General features: G+C 46.3%; 1 protein-coding gene across 1 annotated transcript; it reads left to right on the plus strand.

Moving 5' to 3' along the window:
• Window positions 1–12694: 12694 nt before the first annotated feature.
• Window positions 12695–17378, plus strand: LOC310853985 (leucine-rich repeat-containing protein 3-like; the record flags this gene model as incomplete). Its single annotated transcript, XM_083758460.1, has 3 exons — window positions 12695–13102; window positions 16403–16636; window positions 17151–17378. 3 exons carry the CDS (start codon window positions 12695–12697, stop codon window positions 17376–17378), a joined length of 870 nt encoding a protein of 289 aa, XP_083614586.1.
• Window positions 17379–17636: the final 258 nt, after the last annotated feature.

Here is a 17636-nt window from a genome sequence, read left to right on the forward strand (position 1 = left end):
GCCACTATTTTAAAGTGAACATTTTTAACTCAAAACCTTGCTTTTCCCTGGAACAACATATTTTGATATGGGATTAAAAGCATGCAGGGTTGGATTTTCTGGGGGATATAGTGTGGGGGGGGGGGGGGGGGGTCCATGCCTCATTTGTTTTTGAGGGGCGCTAGCCCCTCCTATATACAGCTTTTGTCCCCACACGTCTCAAGATTTGCCATTGACAATGAAAGGAGAAATTAGGTAAAATTCTGCCAAATATGACATAAATTAAACATCAAAACATTAAACGCCATTGACAATGAAGGAAGAATCATATTATGTAGACGAGCAAATCAGCTAACCAATCACAGGCAACAGGCATTCTGATTGGCCAGTATGAGATGATGCATGCATGATGTACGATGATAAGAGTGCCCCTCACTTCACACAGGTGTGATTTTTAAACACTGGTGGGCATCTCCACTTCTAGGTCAGACTGAATTAAACACACGGTTTTCCTTTTGGGGAAATGTAAACTGTGATACGTTTGGAATGATCAGAATTTAATATTTTAATTTAAAATGACTAGAAAATACGGGGAAACAAGAGACAAATCTGTCTGAAGCTCTTCTCTATCCATGTATTATTTATTTTGTCTTGACTTGTTATGTCGTGTAGCACTTTGAGATTTATATATATATAAATATAAAGTGCATTACAAATAAAATCTATTATTACTTATCTTGCATAGAAAGCATATAGAACTATCTTGAGTAATAAATAAAGGGAGAAAAAAAACAATAGAGAGGAATGCGTGTGACGTCAAAAAACGACTTTCTGGCCTTGACAGCCCATGCATCCAAACAGAGAAGTCCTATCTGATTGCATTAAACAACGTTAAACAGTGTTAAACTCACTTTGCATGTTGCTTTGCCACTCGATTTGCCATTTGCGCATACCCTCTATTGATATCCCAAACCATGCCTCATACCTGTCTGTAATTCCCTCAGTACAGACGACAGCAACGAGTTTTTATATACTGGCAGGATTTATTTTTAGTTCAATCCAGACCGTGAAAACTGTAAGCAAAAAAACATAAACACAAATACAATAATCACTAGTCAAAATAATAACAAAACATACAGTAATATCTCAAACATTGTCTTGATAATGTCGTCACTTTCAATTAGGCTACTGTATACACAAACTTACATAAAATCCAATAAAACACAAAGACTACATCCAACTACAGCCCAACATGTGTTAGATCTTAGCTGTGTTAGCCCTTAGCTGTATTAGCCCTTAGCTGTATAACAATTCAATACAAAACAATGGACAGAAAACACACAAAAAACGTCAGCAAAATGTACCTTAGTAGCTGCATTGCATGAGGAAATTGTGTAGCTTGTATTACTTTGTGTGATTCTTTCTCTCTTGAAGCTATGAGCTAGCTTGCAGATGCATTATACACTGAGAAACATGTACTAAATCCGCGGACTTTTTGGCGAGTGTTACGTTAACATACGTCTTGACGGAAACGAGCGATATAAAGGACAAAGGTTCCGCCTTAGAGAACTTTGGTTCCTATCTACATAAATAACTCAGAAATACTGCGCTGACTGACACAGAGGCAGTTACACTCCCACCAAACATATCACATGCATATGATTTCCTTCCACTATTGAGAGACAACATACTGCGTAGAAGAGATAAACAAAAAACAAAAACTTCAGTCCTTGGCTTCCCAAGAGAACGATCACCTATGACTGCACCTGTAGTGAGACAGATAGAGAGAGAGAGGGGAGGAAACAGAAAGAGAGAGGCCGGAGTCTTCAGTCTGCTTCCATCAGCGTCACCGTCTTATGGATGGGCCTTTCCAGGTGGACAGGTTTGGAGATGCGCTTTCCTTTCTCATCAAGGGTTGAGTCACTGATGAGCAACTTGAGTCTTCGCACCTTCCCATCCTTTCCTGGGTACACTTCCTCCAAACTGCTGGCTTCACAGGACTTTGGCTGGAGCTCCTTAATTTCTTTCACATGGCGCTGGAGTCTGGCGATAGCTTTCACCATTTTGGACCAGTCTGAAAACTTGTGTAGGCGATCTAGCAGCGACTTGACTTCTTTCGCCTGGGTGTCGAGAACCTGGACCTTCTTAAGTTCAGGATCGTCACATGTGATCTCTCCCACCTTGACGTCTCCACTTGGTAACTCCTTCTGCCAAAGACTTCTTGAGGCATGGTCTGCTGGATTCTCTTCTGAAGCTACATACCTCCATTGTGTAGACTCTGTGCTTTGCTTGATGCGTTCCACACGATTTGCCACAAACCTTTCTGCATCTCTGCGTCTTATGGTATCATCCATGAAGGTCTTGTAGTCCTTGTAGTACTGATCGTTTTTTCTCAGCTTCCTTTCTAGGCACTCGAGACGATGGATAGCACAGATCTTATTATCAGGTAAGTTAGGTCTTTCTTTCTTGAATGGCAGCGGCATTTCGCAATGACCGTCGCTCTTTAACTTGATGCTCTTTTCCATTTTCGACAGGAACCTTAGATCTTCTTGAGAGATGGGGCTGGTCTCCGACGCTCTTTCAACGACGTCAGACTCCAGCATCTTGATGACATCTGCAGGTAAGAGAACTTCTTTGATCTGTGTCCTACAGACATAGTGCACTTCTTTCTTGAGACACAGGTTACCATATCCCACTACACTCCAGCCCAAGTCTGTCTTCTGTGCAAACGGCTGGTGTTCCTCACCAGGCACCACTTGTCTTGGAACGAGGGCTTGGGCACAGTTGTAGCCAATTAATAGGCCGACATCACAGCTTTGTTGAGGAGCGATCTCATCTGCAATGTGTTCAAGATGAGGCCATGCCTTTGCCGTCTCCGGTGTGGGAATATGGTCTCTGTTTGCAGGGATAAACTCTCTTGAGTAAGTCACTGGCAGAGTGATTATCTTGTCTGAATAAAATCCTCTAACTTGTAGACCAGCTAGCTTCCGACAGGACACGACTGTGTTTCTTGAAGCCAACGTGGAGAGCTTTAGCTGGACTGGTTCACTCCTAGCATTGAGAGCCTTCGCTGTCTCTTCGAGGATAAAGGTTGTGTCACTTTGTGTATCGAGGAGTGCGTATACCAGAACTTCACGACTTGGCACACTCGTAGATGACACCCACACTGGAATTATTGTGGAGGTATGAGTGTCTCCACCATTCTGGATGACTCTAAGTGCCGTCGCCTCACGTGATGGTCTCTCTGACTGGTCTTGTGACTGTTCATTCTTCCTTTCTTCGTACTCGTCACTGTACCTTGCTCTGTCAGATCTTGGAGACATCCTTTCTTCCTTGGTGCGATCGTCATGAAGACAAGTTGGGTGTCTTCTCTCACAGGTGTCGCAGCTGTTTCTTTCTTCACAATCTTTAGATCGGTGGCCAAAATTGAGACAGCCAAAACACAACCTATTTTCTTGAACAAACTTGATTCGCTCCACGATTGTCCTTTGCATAAACTTGTAACACTCTTGTAGACTGTGTCCTGCCTCCTCACAGAAGACACAGCTTGTGACGACGGCTTTCTCATCGGAGGTGGTTGCTAACACCTTTGCTCCAGGACCTCCGCTCTTTACACTCTTGTCTGGAATCCTTTCACTTGACTTAAGAGCATGAAGAGATGTTATTGGGCTGCAAGCGATTTTAGCTTCACGTGTGAGGAACTTGACAAACTGGCTGAAGCTCGGGAACATGTGAGTGTCTTCTTCTGCTTCTATGACTTTCCTATTCCATCTTGAAGTCAACCAGTCTGGGAGTTTAGAGAGTATTTTCTGGTTCTCGTTGCAATCATTAAGTATTTCAAGACTTCTGATCTGAGACATGGCTGCCTCACAGCAGCGCAGGAAGTCGGCGAGTTCTTGAAGTTCCATACTGCCTTTGGAGCTTATCTTGGGCCATGTGTCGAGCTTCTCTCTGAAGGCCTTGGCGATGAGGAATGGATTGCCGTATCGCTCTTCTAGGATGTCCCATGCTGCATAATATGCTGGCTCTGTGCCAAGTAGAAAGTAGCTCTCTATGGCCTTTTTAGCAGATCCACCCACATACTTGCGTAGATAATATATCTTCTCTTCAGCTGGTATGTTCTTCCTGTCAACGAGCGTCTGAAAGGACACTTTCCAGTCGTTGAATCGGAGTGGGTCACCGCTGAACACTGTAGGTTCAGGTAGAGGAATGCGACTCGCACTGATGGCTTCTGCGAGCGCTCTGACGAGAACTGCTGTGCCATCTTCATATTTGTTTTCTTGCCTTGCTTGTGCTACAGCTGGTGGTGTAGAACGGTGCCGCAGCGGGCTAGTTTGAGGCTTGACTTCTTCTTCTTTCTTCACAGAGACACGATGGAGAAGATCATTTATAGTTTGAGGCTTGACTTCCTCTTCTTTCTTCACAGAGACGCGATGGAGAAGATAATTTATTTCTTCATCCAAGCATTCACCCTTAGATGCTGGACATGAACATTCGCTCTGGTCATATACTTGCTGTCGTGCCTCGGCAGCCTTTAGCTTCTTAATAGTCTCCAATCGATCTAGTTCTCTGCGCTTGGCTTCTAGCACTCTTTGTCTCTCTGCATTTTCAGCCTCTTGTTTGGCTTTTAACTGAGCGGCTTCGGCTTCTAGCACTCTTTGTCTCTCTGCATTTTCAGCCTCTTGTTTGGCTTTTAACTGAGCGGCTTCGGCTTCTAGCACTCTTTGTCTCTCTGCATTTTCAGCCTCTTGTTTGGCTTTTAGCTGAGCGGCTTCAACTTCCAGTCTCTGAAGCTCTTCAATATAATGCTCTTGCTCCAGCTGTACTTCTAAGGTGGCTTTGTTGGCAGCAACCTCAGCAGCTGCACTCTTCCTGCTTGCAGAGGAGCACTTAGTGTGGTGAGAGCTAATGCCTGTCCTTCCTGAGGCTACAGACATTACCTCTTCAATGACTTGATGTTCTTCATGCCTTTGACTCATAGTATGCCTATGGACTGTAGCTTCCTCCCTTGCACCTATAAGGTCCATTGCATCCTTGGCCATCTTCTTTGTTACTGTTTCACACGTGTCGATTCTGCGACGTGTGTTAAGGTCAGGAACCTCAAGGCGTTTCCAATCGTCATAAACGTCATTTAGACTCTTATAGGTATTGCATACTGTGTATAGCGTACTGTGTATAGCGATGTGTCCATCTAGCAGGTCGTCTGAGCACTTTCCACTCAGCGCTTGGTCGGCTTCTTTAGTGGCGTCCTTCCACTTCTCATAGCACACACTGAACCGATGTGCAACCTTTCTTACTTGCACATCATGCTGTTCTTGACCCTTTTCCGTCATTCTGCGGACTCTTTGGCCTAGTGGTGGCTCTTCTGAGGAGGCGGGGTTGTCCACTCTGATGCCTTCAGTCACTTGTGGCTGCACGGTTGTGCTGTGCTCGTGCACACACTCTGTCTTGTCAGGTGCGTGTGACTCCATGTCTGTGCGATGTACTTCTGCAATTGTGTGCTCTTTGCCATTTCGGGACATCTTACTTGCCTTACTGTTGTCATTCACTGCTCTTTGGTGCTGTCTTCGTGAGCAGTTAAGTTTTCACTGTAATTCCCTCAGTACAGACGACAGCAACGAGTTTTTATATACTGGCAGGATTTATTTTTAGTTCAATCCAGACCGTGAAAACTGTAAGCAAAAAAACATAAACACAAATACAATAATCACTAGTCAAAATAATAACAAAACATACAGTAATATCTCAAACATTGTCTTGATAATGTCGTCACTTTCAATTAGGCTACTGTATACACAAACTTACATAAAATCCAATAAAACACAAAGACTACATCCAACTACAGCCCAACATGTGTTAGATCTTAGCTGTGTTAGCCCTTAGCTGTATTAGCCCTTAGCTGTATAACAATTCAATACAAAACAATGGACAGAAAACACACAAAAAACGTCAGCAAAATGTACCTTAGTAGCTGCATTGCATGAGGAAATTGTGTAGCTTGTATTACTTTGTGTGATTCTTTCTCTCTTGAAGCTATGAGCTAGCTTGCAGATGCATTATACACTGAGAAACATGTACTAAATCCGCGGACTTTTTGGCGAGTGTTACGTTAACATACGTCTTGACGGAAACGAGCGATATAAAGGACAAAGGTTCCGCCTTAGAGAACTTTGGTTCCTATCTACATAAATAACTCAGAAATACTGCGCTGACTGACACAGAGGCAGTTACACTGTCTATAACTACTTCAGAAAGTGAGTGACACCCACAGTCACAGCACCAGAGGAGCAACTACGATCTAGTTAGTATACCACCCAGCATTTAAGCACGACCATGGGCACATGGTAATGCCACTACTCTGCCACCATAACGTGGAATTCCCTGACATCATTAACCCATTTAGAACTGAGATCAGATTCTAAAAATGTCTTCTTCATCCTGACAGTTTTCTGAAAAAGCTGTTTATATCAGTCGTTCTTCGATTTTTTTTGTCAGCGATGCTCAAACTATTTCATGTCAAACACCCCAAGAATTATATGTAAATGTCCGCCGAACCCCATCTCAATATATGTTGTTCCAGGGTCCCCCCCCAGAAGCAATATTTGAGTTTAAAATGTTCGCTCTGAAAGAATATATATAAAAAAATATTCAAAATCGCAGATCTTGTAGATCTGCTATTTTTCAATAGCTAAAGTATAATATAATGCTTAAAACACCAAAAGGGGTTCCCGCCCAAAATGGGTTTTAAAGGATGTGGTCACTAAAGGATCACTGGTTTCTTTCAAAACTGTCCTCAAAGAAACAACAAATCACCTGTCAGAAAACTACAAGTAGAGATAGACATTGAATGCCATTGAAATGAGAGTTCATGAATTGCAGCCATTTCTATTTCTCTCCTCTGTAAATAGATATGTATAGGTATAGGACATGGGGCCATATTTTCAATGAATTGAGTATGAATGAAGGACCCCAATGGAAACAAGCCAATATGCTTTATTGAGTTTTAAATCCTCTTAGCAGACCTTGTATTGAACTGTCCTGTGCTTTTGTTCTGACTGTTACATTCAATCAATCAATTGTCAAATCAAAAGTGCTATCCTTTTAGCCCAAATTACAAATGTGTTGTCTCTCAAGGCTGTATACAGAGCCAAGCAGAACAGCTCAGTAAATCAGCATAATTTGCCATTTCATGAAGTTATGGATAATATAAACAATGTGTACCTATTTACTCACGCAGTGATTAATAGTCTAACTGTAATTTTGCTTTCAGGCTGAGACGTATTGTGCCATTGTCGTCTAGTTTCCCCTCAGCTGTTACTTATACAGTGAAACCTTAATTAGATGTCTCTTTCTATTTGTCTATAGAAGCTCTATAGCTGCAAATAGACGCTCCCCTTAGAATGGAAGTGAATGGGATGTTCAGTGGCGTAATAGACCCCGAGTCGCCTACAGCGAGTTTGGGAAAGTAAACATAAAAGTATGTTCAGCTATCTTACAATAAATGCACCACGTCTCTGTGTGTATGTACATGTGTACCGCTGTAATCCACGTAACTCGAAAAACACTCGCCCCGTCGCCACATGCATTCCACACCACCACAGGGAGTGCAGTGCCCAGTGTCGAGTCTGTTCCCAAATTAGCCAATTGATCACACCTGTCCAGCCAATGTCCAGGCATTGCCATGAGCCAAGAGATTGGATGGCAACCCCAGCCTTATTCCCCACATCTGCCATAATAGCCAAAATAGAGAGCTTAAGTGGTTAATGTATGTTAATAAAAGTCTAAAAAGTAAAGTGTGTAGGCTACATAAAGCTATAGCTTCAAGCCCCCTTGTTCTCCAGCATCTAAAGTAGCCTTCCACCAAGGTGCCCACATGGCTAGAAGGATAGATAAATGATTAATGTCTTCTTGTGAGCGAATAACTAATGATGTCAGAAAGGTCCGTCTGTGGCAGGCTGTGTGGAGCTTCAAGGGAAATAGAAAGAGACAGGAACCGCCTCGATGGGTCGACAAGTTGCACCCGTTTCCGATTAATTAACTTAGGAAAAGGTTTTCAACCCTTTTCATATCAAGGTCCATTATTTATTCTTCAATTGAGCCACCAGACCACCATCTGATGAGATTTAGCCTATCAGACTCAAAACGTAGAATATTTTGTTGTCGTTGGATAAGATCCATCCATGCTGTATTGATGTTTGTACCATTAGGAGAGATAACACGCAAATGTTGATCAAAATTCTTCTTCTTCGTGTCTGGCCATCTTCTATATCACGTCTTTCCAGTGGTTGGCGCAGCGGCATTTGGCCCGGCCAGGTCATCTCCAGTACATTGTGGAGCAGAGATACACATCATGATGTGGTCCATTGTTTGTGGTTCGCCACACACGCATCCATCAGAAAAATATATATTCCATTTTTTCATGGATGCCTTGCAGCGTCCTTCGCCGACCCGCAGACGGTTCAGGGTCTTCCAGACAGCCCAAGGTTGGTCATGGCCAGTCGCGAGACATTCCTCTGGGGTGATGCCTCTCTCTGTCCACTGGGCTGTCCGGCTACCCATGCTGTTCCACTGGTTGTGCCACTCCGTGGTCCTGGCGACAGATGGTGTGGTCTCCAGTTCTGCAGTGGTATCCAGGAAGCTGCTTCTGGACCTGAGCCGTTTTTGGGGGGCAGAGTGTTCGTGCAGTGAGTGCCGGTTGTCATGGGCCTGCTTTGTGCGCTCGGCTTTGGCGGTGACTGCTCTGCGGATGTCAGGGGGGGCAATTCCAGAGAGGGCGTAGAGGCAGGGTGTGGGGGTTGTTTTGATGCACCCAGTCATTATCCTGCAGGTCTCGTTGAGGATGGGGTCTAGTTTGTGTGCGTGACTTGATTTATACCATGCAGGGCAGGCCTATTCAGCGGTGGAAAAACACAGGGCTAGTGCCGTTGTGCGCAGCGTGGTTGGGTGAGCTCCCCACTTTGAGTTGGTTAATTGGCGCAGGAGGTTGTTCCTGGTGGACACTTTGGCTCTCGTCTTCTGGATGTGCTCTTTGTAGCTGAGGGTACGGTCTAAAGTCACTCCCAGGTAGACTGGGTGCTGGTGGTTCTCAAGCCTTATTCCGTCCCAGGTTACGTTGAGCTCCCGTTTGGCCTCCTTGTTTTTAAGGTGGAAGCTGCAGATTTGTGTCTTCCCGGGGTTTGGACGCAGGTGGTTTTCCAGATAGTATGTGGACATATCTGTCAGTCCTTGTTCCAGGGTTGACTCCACTTCTGGGAAGGTATGCTGCTGCGTTGTCATCGCTAGGTCGTCTGCGTAGATGAACCTGCTGCATCCTTCTGGTAGGGGCTGGTCGTTGGTGTAGATGTTAAAGAGGAGAGGTGCCAGGACACTGCCCTGTGGCAGCCCGTTGTTCTGGTGGAACCATCTGCTTTCTTTATTGTTGAGCATGACATAGAACATCCGGTTGCTCAGGAGACATCTGACTGTGTTGCACAGTTTGGCATCCGCTGTGATGTCGAAAAGTTTTTTAATCAGCAGCCTGTGTTGGACGGTGTCATAAGCTGCCGAAAGATCGACAAAGGCAACGCCTGTTATCAGCTTCTTCTGGTAGCCGTCCTCGATGTGCTGGGTGAGGTTTAGCAGTTGGCCTGTGCAGGATTTTCCCGGTCTAAATCCGGCTTGATCTCGGATTAGCTCAGCGTCTATCTGGGGGGATAGTCGACTGAGGAGTAGTCTCTCGAAAAGCTTGTAGGTGGTGCATAGCAGGGAGATGGGCCGGTAGCTTTTGGGGAGGTTGGGGTCTTTCCCGGGTTTTAGGAGAGCAATGATGATGGCTTTCCTCCAGATCGTTGGTATGTGCTGGGTTTGTAGGCAGATGTTGAACATGTCCAAGAGCCATTGTTTGGCGACTGGGCCTAGGTGGGTTATCATCTCGGACAGTATGTCATCAGGACCTGCGGCTTTGCCCGGCTTCATGGTGTTTAGTCCTGTTTCAAGCTCCTCAAGGATGAAGGGCTTGGTTAGGATGGACATGTTCTGCTGATTGCCCGGGATGATGGTGAGATGGTGTTGTCCTTTGGCCCTGCGCTTTTCTGCTCGTCTCCCGTTGGCCACCAGTTGGCTCCCAACCTGGTTTGGTGTTACGTCGGATATAGCGGGTGGTGTGATCTTATCACCGTTTATTTTCCGGATGGTGGACCACGCTTTTTTGCTGTTCTGAGTCATGTTGATGTTCTCCACAAGATCCTTCCAGGCTTTCCGCCTCTCCTTCCCTAGGGAGTCCATGAGTGCATCACTGAGATCACTGGTCGCGTCTGAGAACGGATCCTTTTGGAACTCTGTTTCATAGCTCTCCAGCAATTGTGATGACTCCTCTGTGAGGCCTGCGATGTATTCTTTTCGGCATCCGCGCGGGATGTGTGCGCAGGCAGTCTTCTTCACAGCCTGGACAAACATGATGTAGTTGTCAGGTGTGGGTTCAGTGTCTGTTAGAGTCTTTTCCATTCCTTCGCTGTACTCATCCCACTTGGCCTTCATGAGGTTGAAGCGGCGTCGAAAGGGTACTTGGGTCTTAGTTATGGCAGGTTTGATCGTGACTGAGATTGGTCGATGCTGTGACTTGGGGAGAGGTCTCAGCACCGTTTTCTCAGACAGATGTGCTAGCCTCTGGCTGGCGAAACACAGGTCAGGGTTGTAGCCTCTTCTCCAGCGGCAGCTGTTGAAGGACTTGGGGAGTTTAGAGTTGTGAACAAGCTCCAGCTGCATGCCTCATGATCAAAATAACAATACTTCTACATTCTCTATTTTTTGTAGACTTCTTGTACAGTATACTGCAGATGTCAAAAAAATATTGAACCAAACCAACTGTTTGAGAACCACTGATCTAATCCATAGCTTGGAGAAAACATGTTTTGGAGAAGGTCCTATCCTATGCCCTTTATCCCTAAACTTATTTGCCATTTTTTACTATTTTAAAACATTTTTAAATATTACAAATAGCCGATCTACAAGCTAACAACGTGTCGATGTAGATTGGCTAGTTGAACTATTTTTAAACGTTTTAAAATAGTAAAAAAATGGCAAATAAGTTTAGGGATAAGGGTGGCGCAAGATGGAGCCCTATGCGTCACTGCATGTTTTATCTATTAACCACATGAACCCTGGCTGGGCATTCTTATTTTGGGCATGTTATAATTGGGACCTCGTCACAACATGTGAGCAGCTTTTAGATGAGCTATTTTTGCTCTTATTCAGATACAGATACCATTATCGGAAAAGCTGCCTATACTTAAATTACACACTGGTATGGGATCTGCACTCAGTATTGACCGATTGACCCAAGTCATGGGTATCAGAATGGTATTGGGAAGGAATAACTTGTATCGGCGCATGTCTATAATTCATCATGACAAAAATAATAAGCAAAGGCTCTTGTATCACACTAATGTCACTTCTTCATCAATGTGCGCATATAAAAGCAGTGCACCACAGGCTGAAGGTAAACAAGACAATGTGAGGCCAACTTTTTTTTTATTGTAGTCTGATATGATTTTTAATGATTTCTTATCTCTCTCCCTCTCTCTCTCTCTCTCAATCCATCTTTCCTTCTCTCTCTCCCACCCAGGGGATGCTGACATAATTGGGAATACCATGCTATGCCCTCTCCTCTGGATATGTTGTCCAAAAATAGCCCTCCCCTCTCACTCGTGCTGGATTACTTCTCCAATGGGATGCGAGCCTGCGGGTGTGCTCAGCTGTCCACGCCTGTCACTGTAAAGCGACTGAAGCTTATTTAGCAAGCATGTACTTTGATGGCCTGGGAAAACATTTCCTCCCCCCGGTTTAGTCAACCTCAATCCTCCCCCCCCCCCATGTGTACTGTGGCGCCAGTCACTGCCCAATGCGACTGTCAGTCTCGGGGAGGACGTCGTAGATGATGAGTGGTTCTCAAACAACATTTTCATGTCGAGGAAATGTTTCTTGTCCCGGGGACCATCACAAGTATGTACATGTAATTCTATAACTATCTGTACTATAGGGATGTCCCGATCACGTATTTTTGCTCCCGATACGATTCCGAGTATATCTGACGAGATTTTTCACGATCTGAGATACCGGTATATTTGTTTTTATAGAACACTTATGCCATATCACAATGGTACAATATCCCAAATCACATACAATATCCAGTCTAATATCATGATATGGATATAATATTAATACCAGAGATGTCCCGATCACGTTATGTTTCTCTCGATCCGATTCCGATTATGTGAAAATGACGTGACCTGGCCCTGCTTTCCGATCACGTGTTTCGGATCGGGACAACCCTAAATAGTGATTCTCATACATTATCTCACATCCCTCCCCCCTATGGGTTCCCAGTTTGCCTGGACGTTACCAGACAAGAAGTATAGGTCGGGAGACAGGAGTATAGCTTATTGTCGGTGTCGGCAGTATAACACGCGTTGAGTCTGTCCCCGTTACAATGTCGCTATAGACCCCAGCTGGGAGATGGATTGCTGAGGTGGAGCGCCACACCTACCATCAGCTCCCCAGTATACTTCCCGCACGACTTGCTGCACCCAAGCCGTTGCTATACTCAATACGCTGAGTTGGCGGTGCCCGGGATCGAACCCATGAACTTGTCGTCGAAAAGCGGGAGCTACTCCACACACACACACACACACACACACCACTAAAAAATGAAACATTCGCCATTAAACGGCCAACACTAATGGGAGCTTCCCGGGGACTCTCAGGGCCATCCACTGCACCCGGTTCCCTAACCACCTTCTTCTCCACGGAAGGAGCAGCACTGTGTCGTCTCCTCCTCCTCCTCCTGTCGGCGGCGACGACGACGACGTGGACCCTCGACGACGCCTCCGCGTCGGCGACGTCGTGCCCCAAGAGCTGCCACTGTTCGGGGGGCGGCGGGGGCGGGGGCATGCTGCCCGTGGTGCAGTGCACGTCCCGCGACCTGGAGCGCATCCCGGCCGGCCTGCCGCGCGACACGGCCGTGCTGCTGCTCTCCTCCAACCGCATCCGCCACATCCCCGGCGGCGCCTTCCGGGACCTGCCCCGCCTCCGCGAGCTCGACCTCTCCTACAACGCCATCGAGAGTGTGGAGGCCACGGCCTTCCAGGTAGGGGGACGACGGGGACCATATGAAAACAGTGTTGTTTTTGGCAGCAAATTTCTATTTTTGTTTTAGTCATAGTCTTTGGAATAGTTTTCATTTGGTTTTAGTCACATTTTAGTCACCTGGAATGTGTTAGTGTTAGTCTAGTTTTAGTCGACTAAATGTCATGAGATTTTAGTCGACTAAATCTACAGTTGTTTTTTTACACTGAAAATAGCCGATCTACAAGCTCACAACGCGTCGCAGTGCGACGCGTTGTGAGCTTGTAGATCGGCTATTTTCAGCATGCAACCAAGTGTAAAATGACTTCTACTGGAAAAAGGTAGTCGACGAACATTTTTCGTCTTAGTTTTAGTCGACGAAAACAACACTGTATGAAAATGACAAATTTTTGATTGTAACGATATTGTCGCGATAATAACAATATGCGCAAAACTTAAAATGTACACGTTTTGTTAACTTGAAGCCCCGGCATCCCTAATTTGGGGGGGGAACGTCTCGCCAAAAATAGTTGTGAGCTTGTACTGTAGATCACCAGACAGTGGCCTCGTGGTTAGAGTGTCCACCCTGAAACTGGGAGGTCGGGGGTTCGATCCCCGGCCGGGTCATACCAAAGACTGTAAAAATGGGACCCAATGCCTCCCTGCTTGACACTCAGCATCAAAGGGTTGGATCGGGGGGTCAAATGATTCCCGAGCGCGGCACGGCTGCAGCTCAACCGCTCCAAGAGATGGGTCAAATGCGGAGAACAAATTTCACTGCGGTAACGTGTGTGACAAAATCGTATGACTTTGACTTTTATCTGTTGTGTTTTTGCAAATCGATTTGTGTAGAGTGAACGTACCGAATGCATATAGAGGGTTCAAGTGGTACTTAATTTACTGCTCACCAAAAGCTAATTCCTAAGTGAACTGTACATGACGGAGGGCAATTCAAATAAATAAAAAAATCCACAATACGATTATTGTGGATATATTGTCATGGTCAACATGGTGCAGTGGTTTTCAACCAGTGGTCCAGGGACCACCAGTGGGCCTTGAGGGGGTTCCAGGTGGTCCAGGGACCACCAGTGGGCCTTGAGGGGGTTCCAGGTGGTCCAGGGACCACCAGTGGGCCTTGAGGGGGTTCCAGGTGGTCCAGGGACCACCAGTGAGCCTTGAGGGGGTTCCAGGTGGTCCAGGGACCACCAGTGGGCCTTGAGGGGGTTCCAGGTGGTCCAGGGACCACCAGTGGGCCTTGAGGGGGTTCCAGGTGGTCCCCAGCTAAATGATGGAGAGTTGCTAACCAAATGGGCCCTTATAGATCTTTAACTTTTGAGAGGGTAAAACTTAAAGACTTAAGACTTAAGACTTAAAGTATATTGTTACACATCTGCATTGCTTGATTTGCCTGTTATCTCTCCTAATGGTATACCAACATCAATACAGAATGGAATTGTGGACAAAATCTTGTCCAACGACAACAACATATTAGTTAGACAGGGAGTCTACCAACGCGCCTCAAGCCTGAAACAGCTGATCCGGTGCTTCACAGGTGCAGGGACATCAAAGTTGCATAAGGAGAAGAGACTGGAGCAGCACGGACATTTAGAGCCTTTTATTTAGGTGCCGAGTATACAAAACGACTAACGTTTCGACCTTGCGGTCTGACTCTGATGAAGACCGCAAGGTCGAAACGTTAGTCTTTTTGTATACTCAGCACCTAAATAAAAGGCTCTAAATGTCCGTGCTGCTCCAGTCTCTTCTCCTTATGCAACATATTAGTTAGTTTTGGATCTGAGAGGCTAAATGTCATCAAATGGTGGTCCATGGCTCAAATACCCAATAAATAATGGACCTTGGTGTGAAAAGGCGTTGAAAACCACTGACATGGAGAACCAGATCAGGCTGATTATTATTACTATTTGCTATATCTCTGCTGTCAGGGAGGAAACCTCATAACTCCAAAATGTTCATTTTTCTGGAAATGAAAAATATACATTTTTATAGGAAATAAAGAAATATGTTATATTATATATATTTTCAAAACAAAGCAATACAGCATCATCAAAGTCGGTGTTGTAACTTTATATATCGTCAATGACTTCCATGAGAGGGGGAGAGGTGGTGGAGTTAGTTGCTTTAGCAGACATTTTGAGGGTCCAATGGAGTTAAGAGGTTTTGTCCAAAGCACTTTTTACTACTTTCCATCGGTTCAATGTTTTCGAAAAACAACACACAGACGTAAAGGGTGTTCAATACAATAGCACTGATTTATGCAACAACAAAACAATCTAAAACCTCAAAAAGAGTTATGAGGTGAAAAAAACGGCACCTTGTGCAGCGCATTTTGGGGCGGGAACCCATTTTGGTGCTTTAGCTATTGAAAGATAGCAGATCTACAAGCTCATAGCTACGAGCTTGTAGGTCTGCACTGACATAGAAACATATAACTTTAGATTGTGGGGGCCTAAATAATATAGTAGAAGCGTTTTTTTATCAAGATTTGATCAATGTCACCGCATGGTCCACACACTACAAATTAAGAAAAATAAAAAAAAACTTGTTTTTAAGAGCAAAATTGCCAAAAGGGCATAAGTGTTCTAACTCTATACTCTACTCTGCAGGCCGCATCGGAGAAGGGCCTCTCTAAGGGCCTCTCTAACTCTACACTCTACTCTGCAGGGTGCGTCGGAGAAGGGCCTCTCTAAGGGCCCCCAGGGCCTCTCTAAGGGCCTCTCTAAGGGCCTCTCTAAGGGCCCCCAGGGCCTCTCTAAGGGCCTCTCTAAGGGCCTCTCTAACTCTATACTCTACTCTGCAGGGTGCGTCGGAGAAGGGCCTCTCTAAGGGCCTCTCTAAGGGCCTCCAGAGCCTCTCTAACTCTATACTCTACTCTGCAGGGCGCGTCGGAGAAGGGCCTCTCTAAGGGCCTCTCTAAGGGCCCCCAGGGCCTCTCTAACTCTATACTCTACTCTGCAGGGAGCGTCGGAGAAGGGCCTCTCTAAGGGCCCCCAGGGCCTCTCTAAGGGCCTCTCTAACTCTATACTCTACTCTGCAGGGCGCGTCGGAGAAGGGCCTCTCTAAGGGCCTCTCTAAGGGCCTCTCTAACTCTATACTCTACTCTGCAGGGCGCGTCGGAGAAGGGCCTCTCTAAGGGCCTCTCTAAGGGCCTCTCTAAGGGCCTCTCTAAGGGCCTCTCTAAGGGCCTCTCTAACTCTATACTCTACTCTGCAGGGCGCGTCGGAGAAGGGCCTCTCTAAGGGCCTCTCTAAGGGCCTCTCTAAGGGCCTCCAGGGCCTCTCTAACTCTATACTCTACTCTGCAGGGCGCGTCGGAGAAGCTGACGACACTGGACCTGTCCAACAACCGGCTGCGCCGCGTGCCCAAGGAGACCTTCTCGGCGCTGCACGCCCGCATCCGCCTGTCCAACAACCCCTGGCACTGCGAGTGCGCTCTGCAGGAGATGCTGCGCGAGCTCCGGCTGGACCCCGAGACGGTCAACCAGGTCAGCTGCTCCACCTCGGTGCAGGAGGAGTACGTCGGACAGCCCGTCATCCAGGTATACGGTGCACCGTGGTTATTATCCCATTCTGACCTGAGATCAGATTCATACGAGGTTTCCACTGGACACACACTGTGTCTGATTAACCCATTCTGACCTGAGATCAGATTCTAGAAATGTCAGTCGCTCTTCGATTTTTCAAAAATAGCAGACCTACAAGCTCGTATCGCGCCACTCGGTGGCGCGATACGAGCTTGTAGGTCTGCTATTTTTTTCCTTTTCAACCTTTTTCAGGTTGAGATACTCATTTGTTTGGCTTTTTTTGTTTGTATTAATAATCTAAACTTAATCAAAATTGATCAACAAAACAAACAGGACAAGGAAGTCCTGAATCAGCACCAATCAACGTTGATTGCGCTGATTAACATCAGCTGCAGGGGTCATGCTCAGACATAGCGACATATAGACATACACCACAAAGTCACCCTTAGGAGCGGCTGGCACCGCTCAAGAATGACAAAACTGACCTAAACTATAAACAAAACCTAAACTAAAGTGTCCGTCCGTGCAGGTCCTGGACGCAGGCATCAACCTGTGCAACTTCCACCAGAGGACGACCGACGTGGCCATGCTGGTGGCCATGTTCTGCTGGTTCTCCATGGTGATCGCCTACGTCATCTACTACGTCCGGCAGAACCAGGAGGACGCGCGCCGCCACATGGAGTACCTCAAGACGCTGCCCGGCGCCACCCACATCGGGGCCAAGGACTACGACACCGCCAGCAGCAGCGTGGTCTAGACTACGACACCGCCAGCAGCAGCGTGGTCTAGCGTAGGGGGTTCCCAAACCCCCTACGCTTTGTAGGCGAAGGACTACGACACCGCCAGCAGCAGCGTGGTCTAGCGTAGGGGGTTCCCAAACCCCCCAAAAAGGACGCTTTTTGTCAAAGCGTCAAACTTTGACAAAGTTGGACGCTTTGACTTTGACCAACCAAAGTCAAAGCGAAAGTCCTTCGCTTTGCTGGCGAAGGACTACGACACCGCCAGCAGCAGTGTG

This window comes from Protomyctophum parallelum, assembly GCF_964188405.1.
Source record: "Protomyctophum parallelum genome assembly, chromosome: 23".
Taxonomy (NCBI): domain Eukaryota; kingdom Metazoa; phylum Chordata; class Actinopteri; order Myctophiformes; family Myctophidae; genus Protomyctophum; species Protomyctophum parallelum.